The 17,642-nt window shown below is 43.6% G+C and overlaps 1 protein-coding gene and 1 non-coding gene across 2 annotated transcripts in view; both read left to right on the top strand.

Moving 5' to 3' along the window:
- The first annotated feature begins 353 nt into the window (after nt 1–353).
- LOC149366119 (PMS1 protein homolog 1-like) overlaps nt 354–17,642 on the top strand; it is a 30,390-nt gene continuing 13,101 nt past the window's right edge. Inside the window, exons 1-8 of the mRNA XM_089569645.1 lie at nt 354–389; nt 2,041–2,326; nt 5,311–5,445; nt 7,206–7,354; nt 10,515–10,640; nt 11,440–11,589; nt 13,201–13,683; nt 15,535–15,727. Of these exons, the coding sequence (XP_089425771.1) occupies nt 354–389; nt 2,041–2,326; nt 5,311–5,445; nt 7,206–7,354; nt 10,515–10,640; nt 11,440–11,589; nt 13,201–13,683; nt 15,535–15,727 (1,558 nt within the window). The remainder of the gene's footprint in view (nt 390–2,040; nt 2,327–5,310; nt 5,446–7,205; nt 7,355–10,514; nt 10,641–11,439; nt 11,590–13,200; nt 13,684–15,534; nt 15,728–17,642) is intronic.
- On the top strand, nt 8,050–8,121 carry TRNAA-CGC (transfer RNA alanine (anticodon CGC)). The gene has a single exon. It is a non-coding gene; the product is annotated as a tRNA-Ala (tRNA).

The following is a 17,642-nucleotide window of genomic DNA, read 5'->3' as shown; positions in this document are numbered from 1 at the left end:
GAAAGTGGTAACACGAGGGCGTCACAAAAAAGAGAAGCGCTGAAAAAAACAGCCAGAGTGAAAAAACTTTTATGCTTTATAGGGGTTTAACGTCCCAAAGCGACTCAGGCTATGAGGGACGCCGTAGTGGAGGGCTCCGGAATAATTTCGACCGCTTGGGGTTCGTTAACGCGCACTGACATTGCACAGTACACGGGCCTCTAGAATTTCGCCTCCATCGAAATTCGGCCGGAGGCGAAATTCGGCCGCCGCGGCCGGGATCGAACCCGTGTCTTTCGCGTCAGCAGCCGAGCGCCATAACCATCGTTTTAACTGATGTTTTAGAGCACAAGCGATGCGGACCTTTACTCAGCATGGCGGATCAGAAACGCACCGAAGAAAACGGTTTGGTTTGGTTTGGTTTATGGGGTTTAACGTCCCAAAGCGACTAAGGCTATGAGAGACGCCGTAGTGGAGGGCTCCGGAAATTTCGACCAGCTGGGGTTCTTTAACGTGCACTGACATCGCACAGTACACGGGCCTCTAGAATCTCTCCTCCAAAGAAATTCTAGCCGCCGCGGCCGGGATCGAACCCGCGTCTTTTGGGTCAGCATCCGAGCACCATAGCCACTGAGCCACCGCGGCGGCTAACCGAAGAAAACGCGCAAAGTGCGTCGTATTTTCACCGGAACAGCGCGCACTAAGACACGGACAAGAAGGGAGACACGACACACACGAGCGCTGTCGTGTCTCCCTTCTTGTCCGTGTCTTAGTGCGCGCTGTTCCGGTGAAAATGAGTTACCAACTTGCCCAAGCATCTGTTTTAGCGTCGTATTTGTACCGGATAATCCTCGAACTCAACGCCAAACAAAACAAAAAGTAATCTTAGATGGAAAGCTATACAGGTAACGCAAATTCCGCAGCAGATCTTGGGATGAATTTTGCCACGCACCGTATTCAAAACGGGAGCGACGCAACTGCCACGCGCGGTTTGGAATCGAACACGCGACTTCGTGCTCGCAACCCACAGAACGTCACAGGAGCTAAGCGATTCCGGCGAACAGCTGTCAATTTTTGAGCGGAATTAGTGAAGCAATGACCTAAGTGTGTTATGGATTACACCTAAGACGACATCATCTGAAAAAAGCAAAAACAAAACAAAATAGGTGCGCGGAGAGTTCAGCGGCACTTCAAGCAATCAAAGCAGCGTCCCCGCGTCGCCGCATTTGGTTTACACAGACACGGTTGGCCTACTCCCGTCACGTCTGGCGGACGGGTGACTGATGGGTCGGTCGTGTCTGGACTGGGACACACCGTCGACCGACTACGTCACCCCCCTCTTTCCCTCGCGCGCACACACCGTCACACATACACACGCACACACGCAAGCTCTGCGTCCAGCGCTTTCCAGCTTTTCCAGCTTTTCCAGCGCTAGGTCAATTTCTGGCATAAGATATATTCAACTTGTCACATTTATCTGAGCACAGCAGTGCTGCTAGAAAGGAAAGTTGTACTGCTTTTTTGGGCCTTAGTGTGGCGGAAGATTTTTTCTTTTCCAGAACTTGAACATGGAACCATTGACACGCCATTTGAGCTAACGTGGGAATTTACTTTCTTATTCCCCTGAGCACAACTTTCCTCTTCTCTGAGTTGATCAATGTGGCCTTGCCTAACAACATGCCAGCCTGCCTGGCTCGCCTAGAATCTACAGAGGGTCTGCTTGGAGGGAAATGGTGGTCCCGGGCTTGCCTCAGACCAGAAATAATTTCTTATTCAACTACGAACATTTTATAAAGCTGCATATATACCTCTCCTCTAGAGCCATATAGCACTGTTCAATGAAGAAAGGCACATATGTGACTCTGACTGTGCCCTCATATTATGTCAGCACTACTGATATGACATAAAAAGAAAAACAAGCAAAAAGAAACACTTGTGAACACATGCCGAGGTTTTCACTCTTGTGATAGTGCCATCGTTTAGTTCAGCGTTGTTATTGACTGCCTTGTTAGCACTGGGTGTGTATTCATTGGTATACCGTGGACACCCTCTTTCTTCTAGGTTGATTATGGGCTCGATAGAATTGAGGTTATCGACAATGGTCATGGTGTCGTTGAAGAGGACTTACCGCTGCTGGTGCTTCCTGGCTACACGTCCAAGATCAGGAGCTCAGAGGATCTGCTGTCCCTTGCCACTTACGGATTTCGTGGGCAGGCGTTGGCAGCTGTTATTGCTGTATCCCGGGTTACTGTTGCCAGCGGCCCTCAAGACAGTGGACAAGGACTGACGCTGAGCTTTGACTTGCAGGGGAACGTAATCTCACGAAAAGTTCTGCCTTGGAATGGAGGTAACACTCTGAATTCTATACTGCTCCTGATAAGCAATAAGGGTTGTCGACTTGGGGCTGGTTGCTCTTTGGTGAGGACTGGATTATGGCTGAGCAGAATATTTATTTTTTTTATTTATTATTACCCTCAGGGTATAAACATTACAGAGGGGAGTGGGTTTTAATCAATAAACAAACAAAATATATGCACAGAAACAAGAACATACAAGTAATACGGTAAGTGGCAGTTAAGTTTGGTTAAGAAATGATCTAAACAAAGTCCCATAACACTTAATTAATATAACACAATGAAATTCGCGATAACGTTTGAGTGTACACAGTGGTGAAATTAAATAATATATGAACACACAGGAAGAGAGGTAGGTTGTACACAATGTTAAGAAAAACTCACATGGTCTATATTGCGCACGGCAGACTGAAATAACCAAAATTTATTGATTGTTGCAACGGAAGAGGGAAGGCGGTGCCAGTCTTTAGATGTGTGGGGTATGAATGAATCGGAGAAACATTTAGTGTTGCATGAATTTATGCCAACCTTGTGAGCGTGGTCAATGCGTGATATGGTTAAGCTCTGTTGCAGTGAAGTTATGAAAGCGATAAAATTACATTGTTATAACTGTGACTTTTCAGTTTTAACCGGAAAGCACCAATAAACATTCAATGGCAAAAAAAATTATGGCATCAGTCAAAAAACTGCAAAGCACCGTTTTCCGAGCTTATTGAGGCTAGCCGAAGAAACCTTTCTACTCCTTCGCTTTTCAAAGTGCAGAAATAGTGGGGAGGCACTCGTAACAGTACTGGCGATATTTGAAACCAATGTCAACACGAATATTGCCACAAGGCTCCGTTTCCTTCTTCAAAAAGTGCAGTCTGCATATGGGACTTGAACGCAGGCAGCCAGCTTTAGTCTAGAAGAGTTTTTGTCTATTAACTTAATATTAGAGAGTTTTAGTGGATGACGCATGGAACCGTCTTTTTTATGTATAGCTCGGGTTCGGCCAAGCTTAAAAACAAAAGGGTTAGCCATCTCATTGGAGAGAACTGATCACAGCTCTCAGCAAGAGCTGCAAGGAACTGTGGCGTTAAATTCAATGTTCTCTACCACTTATTACATCTTGGAATGAAAGGGCCACCCCGCAGTGAGCCCCCCCCCCCCCCCCCCCATGATTTTCTGTCATACTGTTGCCTACATTGTTAAGTTTTAGCGCCCACTTTTGTTTTTTTTTCTCAAGAGCACTTACACCAGCCAGGAGACGAGCCAAAAGCTGAAAGTGCTTGTACAACCTCTAAAATATTCACAAGAATCTTCTGAGAGTGGCCTTTTAATACAAGCCACCTGCCTTGTTACTCGAGGTTATGGAGACGCTTCAGTATGAGAAGTACCTGAGAGGATATGTCCGCTCCTTGGTGCAAAACTTATCACTCTGCTAGAGAAATGTAATCAGGCATCAGAAGAGAGGCCATTAAAGCCTAATTAACATCATAGATGAGCGCCTAAGAATGTAGCTTGCAGAATTTTTCTAGCATTCTGCAGGGTTCTTCGAGAACTTGTTAAGATTGCAGTTCACGGGTGACTGCTGTATCGACGTTAAAATTGCTAACCTGTTTGGGAAACGGGACTTTGTCAGTGAAATTTATGCACCATTGACAGACCTACAGACTTGTAGTCAGGGGCAGATGAAGTGTGAAGAAGCGTCAGTAGCGCTATTGCGGTCTCTCCGTTGTTTTGGAAGCTAAATGTGTGTAACTAGCCTATATTGTCCCGAGCATCTCATAACATCTCGAGCACTAATATTGAATGAACATTTTCAACCCTGTCTGCTGTCAACACGAGCATCCCGATGCAATCAAATCTACAAGGTCAACCAGCCTACTGTGAATAGATGTATAGCAGTGATGTAAAACGATTGGCGCTCTTTGCTTTTGTTGCCCCTTTTGTAGCCTTTGGGAATTCTTTTTGTTGATAATCACCACTTTTAGCATTTCCATTAACTACCCAAAAGCACAGATTTCCCAAAAAGAAATAACTGGCGAGAAAAATTTGTCAATTTTCCTCGGCAATAAACTCTGGAAAGTTCGCAGCCTAGTTATAACCACTATTCCATAGTGTACACAGTAACCTACTGTACTGCATTACATTATGAGGAGAATTGCAATCTATTTATTGAAGTCGCTACTTCGTTGTAGACTGTTTTACTATAACGGTTAAGTGCTGGCCTAATGTTGTTAGGGATCTCAAAAATTGACTGTTATTTTCACCTCCTGATCATGAAACTTTGTACGATTATTGTGCTGCAATTGATATCGCATTTTGCAAGCACTATATCTTGCTAAACGGTGAAATTCTACTACACTTCATAAATTTTTAATGCTTACTACTTCAAGCGTATATGTGGCCCGCAGGAATCGCTTCTGTCAGGAACTGGCGAGCAGCATAATGTTTATGATTAAAATAGTTCCTCGCATTCAGTTAAAATTGTAATGAGCTAGGCTAGTAAGTAAATTGTTGCTGTTTGTTTTTGTTACCAATGGACCTTTTGAACATTACAGAAGGTTGATATTGATCGTTAGGCCATGGGGTTGATTGCATCTGTCTCACTTGAAGCCTCTGCATGCTTTTGTAATATGTGTAAAAGTTGGCTCTTGATGTTTAAATGGACTTCAAATCATTGTTAGGTCTACTCGTGACTTAGTGTTAGAGTAGAACAGGAATTAGAGCCAAATTGCTTTGCATTTCATCAAAAGCTCTGATCACAACATTTTTTTCTGTCAACGGTACTTAATGTAGTAGAAGTCAACACCACCTAATCGTCAGATTTGAGTATGGAATGTGTGTACAGCATGGATATTCTAAATGGATTGCAGGAATCGTTTATGTCGTTAGTGGTAATTTTAAGTGTGCCCTAGTATGTGATGAATTGTTTCTATGGCACCCTGAAAGGCCTGCTTGGAACTCTCTTATCTGAGCACACTTTCCATTCCAGGAACGCGAGTGACTGTAGAGGATGTGTTTAAGAACATTCCGGTGAGAAGAAAACACATGGACACGCTGAAGGCTAAATCGGCACAGCTGAAGAAGGTTCAGCATTTCCTGCATGCCGTGGCCATTGCTTGTCCCGGTTAGTAAAAAAAAAAAAGGAACGAATGTAGTGTTTGTGTGCAATGACTTGTTTTCAGAGTTCGCTTCAAAGGCTGTCACGTAACTCTCTAGCGTAAGTCAAAATTTGTGGTTATTTGGGTGCAGCAGCCATCAGTGTTGTAATGCACCAGCATAAGATATTGAAGTATGGTTTGGTTTAGTTTATGGGGTTTAACGTCCCAAAGCGACTAAGGTTATGAGAGACGCCGTAGTGGAGGGCTACGGAAATTTCGACCACCTGGGGTTCTTTAACATGCACTGACATCGCACAGTACTCAGGCCTGTAGAATTTCTCCTCCAAAGAAATTCAACCGCCGCGGCCGGGATCGAACCCGCGTCTTTCGGGCCAGCAGCCGAGCACCATAGCCACTGAGCCACCGCGGCGGCAGATATTGAAGTAGTTTAGATATTGAAGTAGTTCTGACACCAAACTTATTTTATACTCATTATAAAGCCGTTTCTATAAGTGCTGTAATCGATCAGTGTGCACTGAGAGGTCAGAACGCTGCAGCTTTGCCAAATGGAATTTTTGGTGGTTGGCTTAGTAAAAACATGGCATGTGTAGGTATTTAGTGCTTGTCCAGGATGTTAATTTTCTCAGCTTTTCCTGGGACCATATGCAGACATAATGGCATCGCTTGGTACCAACTTAGGGTATTGTTTTAGAAGAAAGCATGAGTTAATGTCGGCCATAATTATAGTATATTTCATGGAGGATTCGAGCAGAACAAAGGTGGTGAGGCTTCTTTTCTTGAAATTCTGAATAAATACAGCTCGCGTGCAGTATATGGTTGGTATGCTTCTGTAGAACAACAACCAAAGCAATGTTTGGTAATGTCACTAATGTTGTAATGCTATGTTGCGGTGCGTTTATTAATTGCAGGTAAAATTTTGATGCATCTTTGTGTGATGCATGCCACTTGGAAGGAAATTTGTTTTTTAAATTAACTTGTTGTTCACTACAATTTTTTTTACATGTTTTACCCACCATTACAAATTTTACCACCCATAGGCACTCACATTTCTGCCATGGGCTATTTTTTTTTTTTGACAGGAATACAACTTTCTTTCAGAGATTTCTGTGCAACTCTTGAAAAACTCATTTCATTGCCGCTCTTTCTCCTTTTTTCCCCTTTGTTTCCCTCCCCAAGTGTAGGGTAGCCAACTGGGCATCGCCTGGTTGACCTCCCTGCCTTTCCGTCCATCTCTCTCTCTTATGTAATAAGGGAGTAATTACTCATTGGCATCCACCCGAGCGCAGCCATACGGCCACAAAGGAAAGCTGTACAGCTTTCTCAGAAACTTCGTAGTTAAAGAAAAATTCGTCCTGGTCCGGGGTTCGAACCCAGGACCACTGCTACACCGGAGCAGTCGCTCTGCCAATTGAGCTAACCGGGACAGCAAGCTTATGGTAGGGCGAGAGCGAATTGATCAATAACTCGAAGTGGGAACAGTGTTGGTAAAATGTTTAGGGGAATCCCCCAAGGTGGAGAAGATTTGTAATAAGGGAGTAATTACTCATTGGCATCCACCCGAGCGCAGCCATACGGCTACAGAGGAAAGCTATACAGCTTTCTCAGAAACTTCGTAGTTAAAGAAAAATTCGTCCTGGTCCGGGGATCGAACCCAGGACCACCGCTACACCGGAGCAGTCGCTCTACCAATTGAGCTAATTCTCTCTTATGTCTGTTGAAGTAATGTAGGTAATACTGTAACACTTAAACGCTTCCCTTGTGACAGGTGTCGGTTTCAGTCTCCACCACAACAAAAGCATCGTCTGGTCGAAGGTACCTGTGAAGACCATGCGGGAGGCCATTGGACAGGTGTATGGCATCAATACCTTACAAGTGATGCAGTACAATGAAGCTCGGGACGACGACTCGGGCACTGTAAGTGCACCAGTAATGTTCCGCTTAACAGCATTGTCTGTCGTTAGGCAGCAAAGAAAATGTCAAGGCAGAGAAGCTTTTGATGTGAAAAGCCAGTTATTGTGTCGCACTAGTATGAATGACTTTCTTGTGTTCTGTAGCACTGTTCGGTAACATTGTAACACTTAAGTGTTACACATAAATACCCCCGAAAGCAGAAGAATTGACAGCCGTCGCCGTAGCTCAGCGGTAGAGCACCGGACGCGTGGGTTCGGATCCCACCGGCGGCATGTGGTTGTTTTTTCTTCTGCTTTTCTAATCAATTAGCTTTAAGCGGTAACATATTCAGTAATATTCTTAAGCGAACAACTGCACAAAAATAAATAAATAAATTAAAAATCCCTCATGTCCCTTGGTTTCTGTGGCTGTTGGCTTCTCTTATATTTATAACGAGCCCCTCATCCCCCCTCTCTTGTTTGCTTAATTGCTTAGCGAGGGCCTCGGTTCTGGCAGCCTTGATGCCATAGGAAGCATAAGAGGGTTCTAACACAGCTTCCACTCTCGCCGTTCGATGACGTTCTACGTCACATCAGCGGTAACTCAGGACGTGCTACGTCCGCCGCTTAAGAGCGTGGGTGGCACTGGTGAACGCTCTAAAAAAAGGTTAGGTTATTTCTAAAACATAAATACCCCCGAAAGCAGAAGAATTGACAGCCGTCGCCGTAGCTCAGCGGTAGAGCACCGGACGCGCAATTCGGAGGTCGTGGGTTCGGATCCCACCGGCGGCATGTGGTTGTTTTTTCTTCTGCTTTTCTAATCAATTAGCTTTAAGCGGTAACATATTCAGTAATATTCTTAAGCGAACAACCGCACAAAAATAAATAAATAAATTAAAAATCCCTCATGTCCCTTGGTTACTGTGGCTGTTGGCTTCTCTTATATTTATAACGAGCCCCTCATCCCCCCTCTCTTGTTTGCTTAATTGCTTAGCGAGGGCCTCGGTTCTGGCAGCCTTGATGCCATAGGAAGCATAAGAGGGTTCTAACACAGCTTCCACTCTCGCCGTTCGATGACGTTCTACGTCACATCAGCGGTAACTCAGGACGTGCTACGTCCGCCGCTTAAGAGCGTGGGTGGCACTGGTGAACACTCTAAAAAAAGGTTAGGTTATTTCTAAAACATAAATACCCCCGAAAGCAGAAGAATTGACAGCCGTCGCCGTAGCTCAGCGGTAGAGCACCGGACGCGTAATTCGGAGGTCGTGGGTTCGGATCCCACCGGCGGCATGTGGTTGTTTTTTCTTCTGCTTTTCTAATCAATTAGCTTTAAGCGGTAACATATTCAGTAATATTCTTAATCGAACAACAGCACAAAAATAAATAAATTAATTAAAAATCCCTCGTGTCCCTTGGTTTCTGTGGCTGTTGGCTTCTCTTATATTTCTTATGTTCTGTGTCTTCTACTTTCTACTCTGTGTGTTTTTGTGCTATGAGTGCCACTGAAAAGAGTCTAAATTCTGTGTCTAAAACCTTTCTCTCCGCTCTCCTTTCTGTAGGAGGCAGTTCTGCCTCTTCTTTCAAAAGTTGGTACCGTGATCACTTTCTGAATTTTTAAAAAATATTTTTTTTCTTGTGTTTGGAGCTCTGGCTGGAGATTCTTCTGTGCCATAAGGTTCATTATCATCATCAATCATTTTTTTGTTTCCCTGTGTCTGTTCTCATATTTTCAAAATAAATAGATAAATAAAGGTACAGTTCACTAGGGAATGATTTTTGACATGTAGAAATGTATTTATGGTGTGCTACTAAATGTTGTGAATGATGTATCTCACTTTAGACACTTCGCGTCAATATTCAAAAGTTGAGCAATATTTACGCTCATCAGTTTTACCACACACTGTCATATCTTCAGTCGATTAAGTGGAATACGCTTGTAATAACATTCAAAGCAAGTGTTCAACTTGATGGGTCCAACCTTAAATATCTTGCTTGGCACACACCTAACATCAAGAATGATGTAATCACCTTCCTTGGTCTGTAGTCAAAATACGTGATCATTCTACTTTTAAATCTGCCGTACAATCTGCTGTTTTTCGCTTAATTTTTTTCCATTTCATTTTCTGACGTAACAAACCCCCAGTTTCTTTTTTTGATGAGCTTTCTTTCTGCTTTAGCGCATGTTACTTTGCTGTTCTTTTTATGCATCGCTTCATATCTGTCAAAGTCCTTTTTTTTTTCAACTGGTTGCAAATTTGACTCTATGCTTTGTCACATGTTATATTTATCCGGTTGAACTGTTCGAACTTTGTGTTTAATTCTATTTATTTTTATTATTTGTTGTCACCTGCCCTATTGCTCGTGAGCCTCATCTATATTTTTATTTGCTTATTTTTTTTGCTGTTTTGTTCTTCCTTCTGTAATAAAAACTCACTCCCCTCCGTAATTCTCTCATGCACTGAGGATATCGAATTGATTGATTGATTGATTGATTGATTGGTTGCATGAATGAATGCCCTATTCTTGAATACGCTTCTAATGTCTGGAATCCATACAAGCAATGTGAAATCAATCAAATAGAATCTGCGCAATGTAAAGCTGTAAGATTTATTTTTCGTCGCTACGACTTTCATTTTTCACCCTCATCTGCGATGTCTTCCCTAAACTTAAGCCCGCTTGCATCCTGCCAAAAAACTGAGTCCTTAAAACTTCTTCACTCCATAGTCCATTCTGCTAATTGCCTTTCAGAGGGTAAGCATATCTCGTTTTCAAAACCATCTGCAACCAGGAGCCATCACGATCTTAATATCCAACCTTTGTTTGCCCGCACTAACGTTTTCAAATACAGTTTTTTTCCGCGCACTGTGGAGGGTTGGAATTCTTTGGATGGCAACATTCGTGCACTATCAATCTCTGATTTTGCGTCGGCAATTGAGTCGTAGCATTGTATGCTGTTTTTCTAGCGTTTATATTTGTAATGCTTGTAATGTACTCTTGTATGCGTGGAATTGTTCCACATTTTTGTACCCACTCCTGCTATAGCCCTTAGAATGGGGCTGCAGTATTTTCAAATAAATAAATAAAAATAAATAAATAATAGCTGTGACAACTTTTTCTAACCCCTTTGACTATTACGTAACCAGTGCTTGCCACTCATTAAGTCTAACTCTTTCCTTGTTCCGCAGACTATCAGGCTTTTCACGCCAGCCATGTGCACAGGAGACAAGGAAAAGCTCCCAAGCTGTTCGGAGCCGGATAAAAGCGTTCTTTTAGTAAATGGGAGACCAGTTTACATCAAGGAGCTGACTCAGGTAGTAGCTCACTTCTGACCTGGAAGCTTCATGACAGTATTCGACACTTTCAGCACAGTGTACTTTCTTGTGTTATCTTCTTTTTTGTTGGTGAATGGAACGATTGGAGGCCTGCTGAAAAAATTTACTACAAGCCTCACACATTTTTGGAGCTTCACATTTTGTCGTAATGCTTTCCTAATTACTTTCAAATAATATATGTTAACATTCAAAACTGAGTTCGATTAAGATGCCATAGCAGAGGGCTCTGGAAATTCCGCAAGTGGTTGAAATGATGCTCTCCTAATTACTTTCAAATAATATAAACATTAAAAACTGAGTTCTGTTAAGATGCCATAGTGGAGGGCTCCGGAAATTCCGCAAGTGGTTGAAATAATGCTTTCCTAATTACTTTCAAATAGTATATGTTAACATTCAAAACTGAGTTCGGTTAAGATGCCATAGTGGAGGGCTCCAGAAATTCCGCAAGTGGTTGAAATTATTCCGGAGCCCTCCACTACAGCACCTCTTTCTTCCTTTTTTCTTCCACTCCCTCCTTTATCCCTTCCCTTATGGTGCTGTTCGGGTGTCCACAGAGATGTGAGACAGCTACCATGCCATTTCCTTTCCTGGGAAACCCAAAAACGAATTTTTTCTCATTAGTGGTAGTGGTATGGAACACGTCACTGAATTTCCATTTAATTTATTTTGTGTCGTGCATGTCTATTATATTATGGTCTAGACATAGCTATCCAAGAGTGCACAGTGCATATTAATTTTGATATTACATCAATTGAGGTTTGCGGTTTCTTCGTTGTAGCTCCTCCTGAAAGAATTTTCTTTGGCACTTGGGGAACAAGACGGCAATGCATCAAAACACCCCATCCGTGTTGTCTCAATCGAGGTTCCACCTAGCGAACTTGACGTCAACTTGGAACCAGATAAGACTGCCGTTGCATTCGCTAAGAAGGTGGGTATGCAACATTGATTTGAATTTAGTTTGGTTTGGTTTATTGGGGTTTAACGTCCCAAAGCAACTCTGGCTATGAGAGACGCCGTAGTGGAGGGCTCCGGAAATTTCGACCACCTGGGGTTCTTTAACGTTCACTGACATCGCACAGTACACGGGCCTCTAGAATTTCGCCTTCATCGAAATTCAGCCGCCGTGGCTGGGATCGAACCCGCGTCTTCCGGGACAGCAGCCGAGCGCCGTAACCACTGAGCCACCGCAACGGGGGTGATTTGAATTTAAATTATGTTGCCGTGGAGTTTATAGAACTGCGTGCATGGGTATTCAAGTGATTGCATTCTCTAATTAAGAGTATAACAAATTAAATTCCAACATTTCAGCATTCAACTTTTTGAAACTTTTTAAAACTATATTAGACCAACATACTTGCGGGGAAAATCCCCGCTGTGGCTGGTATTTCAAACAAAGGAATAAGTAAATAATTTTAAACTCACAAAGACGTATAGCTGAGTAAATAACAGACAACAGGGGAAGGCTCCATTTTTTGTTTTATTGAGTGAAACACCACAGCTTTTCAAGCTAACATGTGCCCTATTCTAGTCTTGCTTAGAGTGGGCAACCAAAAACTTAAAGCAAACATTACATAACGAATAAAACAAACAACCCATTTGAAGCACCCACGCAGAATAGAGATGATACACAGCACAAGTAGGCATGATGTTTCAAGGCACATATGGAAGAAATATGCATACTCCTTATCTGCTATTGCCAAAGGTGGCTGTCTAATGGCTTGATTTGTTTTGTGGATAAATTTGTTCCGCTTCTTTTGCAAGAATAATTGCGTCTTGCTGTTCTTTTTTTGTTTGTGCTGCACTGTGAATTAATTGATGAGCTTGAAATTATAATGATTTTACTTTGTACAGAAGTGCAAAATTTAAATTAATTCTATGGTATATTAAATGATTCCTGAAATTACTTCTCTACTTGTGTCAAACTTCTTGATCGAAGGAAAAGGCTTTCAGTGCTTACCAGAAATCATTTCAAATACTTACGAATTGGGTAGCAGACATGTTTTTAGGTACTGTCATGCTAGACAGTTGTTGAAAAGTTCATGTTTTGTTTTCGTTTATCCACTGCTCATGCACTGTGAAGATGTTGGAACAACTTGTATGTCAAATCAGAAACCATAGAGGGCCCTTTAACAATGAAATGCACAATCTACTAGATCCGCTAGTATTTGTGAGTGCTGACTTAACTACTTTACATGCGCTTTCACATGCTCTTTTGAATTTCTGGTTGCCTCTAGAGTGGTAAAGAAGGCTTTCTTGCTTTTATCTGTATGGAGGAAGCTATTGTATTCATGCAGTCACCCTTCAGTTTGGTACTGAAGATAAATGACAATCTCTTTCAATTAATTATTGCATTATATAATCATCTAGTAATCCCATTGTCACCTTATATAGTAGCCTGTTGTGCCTAGGCGATGTGTGCAGGGGGCGCCAATATTTTTATTTCTTTTTCCCTTCGCCCAACTTGTAGTATGTCATCTTCTAGTTCGAAGTGGCAAAGCACAGAATTGTTTCTACACATTTGTGCCTTTTTTCCCTCTAGGATGCAGTGTTCGAGCTGTTTGAAGGTGTAGTCAAAAAAGCATTCAGCACCTCAGCTGCAAAGAGTGACAGTGGTGACCTCATTGGCGAATGCAACGCGACGGGGCCCGTTGATTCGGAGAATCCGCCGGCTCAGGATCAGAGCAACCTGGAAGTAATGGATGATGCTTTGGACCACTTGTTTGACGACTTTGAGATGCCGGAGAGTGTCTGCGAGGACTTGGAGCGTCGTATGAGCAGAGAGCTTCCTGCCACTCCCGACGGAAACAAGGAGAACGTGGCGTCCTTCGCCGAAAAGACGGTGGTCCCTCCTCCGTGTGAACCGGGACGTGCACCGGCTCCCTGCCAAAGTGCGCCGGAAATGCGTGTTGAGAAGACTGTGGCGCCTACAAAAAGGCCACCGGTGCCACTCCGAGTGCCCGAGAGACAAGCATCGCTGTGGTCTCTCGGCAACCTACAGAACTCACAGGGGAGAACAGTAGCGGTGAGAAAATACTTTGTCAAAAGGCGTTGTTTGTTTCTTAGTGCTGAAGACAAAGTGCGGGCTTTAAAGTGCTTCCGTGGGACGGAAGGTTGGAGGGTATGAAAACTAAGACTAAAACAGCACTAAAAGCAGGTGGAAGTAAGCAAAAAAAAAAACTTCAGCAAGAGATGTTGTCGGGATAGTTGGCTTGATACTTGTAATGCCATGAAAGGTTATGTGCAAAAAAAAGACGACACGACGACAGAAGACACGACAGGACGAGCGCTCGACCTGTCGTGTCTTCTCTCTGTGCGTCTGTTTTTGCGCCTAATCTTTCGTGGCATTACAAGCAAAAAAAAAAAGGCAGGATAAGAGATGACTGAACTAGTGCTACTAATTCTGACCTGTGAGCTGCTGTAAATGTGAAGAATGGTCAGCTGACAGTTTCGTGTTTCAGTATGGAAATTGGTGCACATGTACAAACCTCCGATTGAAGTAACTGTTTTGCATTAAAGGTCCAAGCTGAGCTACAGAACAAGTTCTAAACGAAGGAAGTGCAACATATAACTGGAACAAAGTTTTGAACCTTTTCTTTCTTTCGTCGGCTAGTTGTGACAGATTAGCTTCGGGCAGTCACAGCTGCATTATAGGCACTGGCGACAATAGACTGGTAACGCAAGCTGCCACTGAGGAAGTGCAACTCTTGAAACGTAATTGTTTAAACTGGTTTTGTTGTATGCTTTGCTCTAGAACCCTCCACTATGATCCCTCATTCTCTCTTTCCCCTTTCACTCACTCACTCCCTCTTTCCTTCCTTCTTTCCCTCATGGCACAGTTCCAATGTGCACCGAGAAATGAGATAGTTACTACTCTGTTCCGTTCCTCAAAACCAACTTAAATTTTTTAATGTATACTTAACTTCATCGGTGCCTATGTAAATAGCGATGGGCGTCCCTCACAGCCTAAGTCGCTTTGGGACGTTAAATCCTCATAAACCATAAACCGCAAATAGCAATGATCTAATAAGTGTGTCAGGTTTAGGTGCTTGCTTCTCAGTTTACCTCACATGTAGGAAAAAATTCAGGGGGCACTTTGGCTCTCTGAAGTGCTGCAAGGCGAAAGCCTTTCCTGGTGCACTGTTTGGCATTGACTGCGAGACTGTTTGTGCTGTACTAGTGTTTTATTTGACTGCACACTTTGACTACACATTGAAACTACACACTTTGACTGCCGACTTTGACTGCTTCTTTAGCACGACACTCTCTCTGCTTCGATGAGTTCGGTTGTATCCATGGCTCTGTTCGCAGTAATGAGGTATGTAATGTGGTCACCCACGGACGCCTCACGCCCCCTGTCGGAGCGGACGACAACTATTCTATTAGTTGTCGTCTGCTCCAAAAGGGGGCGTCAGGCATCCGTGGGTGACTTCATTACTTCGAGTCCATGCACTCTGACGTCATAACCATTTCGACCAACCGAAAAGCGTGACACCTCTGCTGACAACCTTCTGTCGACAACAATGAGGCATTAAAGTCTTTCGCCTTAAAAGTTGGTGCAAATGATTGATGTGGACCCAAATACTGTATAAAGTAAAATAACATTTCTAAAATATTCGATGCCAACATTGCTTTGAAGATTCATTCATTTTTAACTTTATGCTAGTAAATGGTGATCCTCACTGTGCTCCACAATTATTAAAATATGAGGCATTAGCAGTGTGGCAGATTGGTGTCATGCCTTTCTAGTCTCTCCCACAGCTTTCTTCTCAGAGAACCCTTTCCACTCTCAGTGGCACTTCTAAAAAATGTTTGAAATTGCCTATCATGTGGCAAAGGGTATGAGCCTCATAGATGGTAATAAAATTTGTTGCAGGAACCAACAAAGGTTGGAGGAGGACATGTTGCCGAGAAGAGGCCCATGATCAGCCCGGTGAAGGACAGGACACCCTGCAAGAAGATGCGGACGCCGACAAAACCTTCGGGCGTCCAGCGGTGGCTGAGAGACGTGCTTGGCACCCAGCAGCGCTCGGCCAAGGAGATCTACTGTGCTAGAAAAAAGAAAGAGAGTGAGTTGTGTCATCATGAGCCGCGCTAAGCCGTTTGCAAGGCGAAGGCTGTTTGGAGAATGATCTCAGATTACCCCTGCCCTGTTCCAACTGAGGCCACTCTGTACATTCAAGTTTCACAGTGTCATCAGTTCTAATTCTGTGGCAAACCGTGCTGCATTTTTGTTCCTTCATTGTCCACTCTGCTCACTCTACTAGACATCTGTCCTGCATATTTCATACCCTGCCCGTGTAGTTTTTTCTTTAATTTTTAATTTAATTTTATTTTAATTCTCAATTTTTGGCCCTGTCATTAGTTGGTTGATTGGTTGATGGGGCTTAATGTCCCAAAGCGACTCGGGCTATGGGGGACGCCGTAGTGAAGGGCTCCGGAAATTTCGACCACCCTGGGTGTTCTTTAACGTGCACTGACATTGCACAGTTCACGGGCCTCTAGCAGTTCGCCTCCATCGAAATTTGATCGCCGCGGCCGGGATCGAACGATATCAGGTTAAAATGAAGCTGAGAAGGGTGAGTAAAGAATATATTGTGAATGTGAGAAGCTTTTGATGGAAGCAGTGTGGTAAGCATGATGGATGCGAAAGCTTGTAAGTGTGAAGAAATGCTTAGGCTACTCTGTTTAATAACAACGAAAGCCCATATGATTAGGGCCTTGAGAGCCAGAGCAGTTGGGAAGGCGATAGTGATGTCCATGTACTGTAATTAGAGAAAACTAATTAACAAAGAAGATAATTAGCACACTGCAAGTAATAAGGTGCTGTTAATAAGAACACACTGAAGCTGAACTGCAGCAGATCTGCTGTCGTAGGAGTTAACGAGGAAGATGCTTTTTCATTAATCAAGGTAAACATACTGAGGACTTTGCACTGCACACACAAGGTTGCATCTGCTTCAAGCTGTGTGCCAAGAAAATGGCGGCTGCGTATTAAGAAAAGCTGTTTATGGTCGAGACGTGTTTAGTTGTCCATGACTGATCTGATTTAGTAGCTTTCAAAGTGTGTCATTTGAAGATCACAATCGATCGGCATTTTTGCTCCTCACATTTTCATTGCTGTTGAGTAGGAGTGAGCAGTCGAACCACTTTGTTTTGAGCTCAAATGTCGTGCAACTAGTGGCTCTAAATGCACTGAAACAGTTGTTTCTTTCACTCATACAGAGCAGGGTGAAGTTTTGGTTACGAGAGCACCCTTTTCACTATTGGCACACAAAACAGCCAGCTAGATTGCATAAGGTACAGTTAAAAAAAAAAAGCGCTTATTTTAGAAGTATTTATCTAGATTTAAGTAATCTTCAGCTGTTATAGTATCTATTAAGCCTTAAGGTTTGGTTGAAAACAGAGGCGCTGGCTTGAAGAATACTTCTTGATATTGCAACGGATAATCTCCGTGAAGACGACGCAGAGGAAGTGCCCGGTGTGTGCGCGCTTGCCGCTCGGTGCTAGCTGTGATCTGTACCCTGTGCTCCGGTCGTCCTTGTGCCGACATAGACTTCGGGCCACGTAACATCTTTGGTGGACGTGCCGGGTAAACGATCTCCACGCCACGCAGCTCCGAAGCGGTCGTCAGGCCGGGGCTACCACCATCATGGCTCCACCCGGCGAGTCACGAACCACTCCCTCCGCTCCCTCTGCTCCCTTCGTGGTCATGGCTCCTCCCCGTGACCCTGGTACCTTTTCTGGGAACGACGGCACCGATGTCGACGACTGGCTCAGCCTATATGAGCGAGTGAGCACCTATAACCGGTGGGATCCCACCGTGATGCTAGCGAATGCGATCTTCTATCTTAGTGGCACGGCCTGGGTCTGGTACGAAACCCACGAAGAAGAACTGACGAGCTGGGACACTTTTAAAGAAAAGCTCCGTACTTTGTTTGACAGACCCGATGACCGGAAGCTCTCCGCGAAGAAGCAGCTCGC

The sequence above is a fragment of the Amblyomma mixtum genome, chromosome 1 (genome assembly GCF_055824585.1).
Source record: "Amblyomma mixtum isolate Tamu chromosome 1, ASM5582458v1, whole genome shotgun sequence".
Classification (NCBI taxonomy): Eukaryota; Metazoa; Arthropoda; class Arachnida; order Ixodida; family Ixodidae; genus Amblyomma; species Amblyomma mixtum.
The sequence above is the reverse complement of the archived record's forward strand: the minus strand, read 5'-3'. Positions and strand labels throughout refer to the sequence as shown.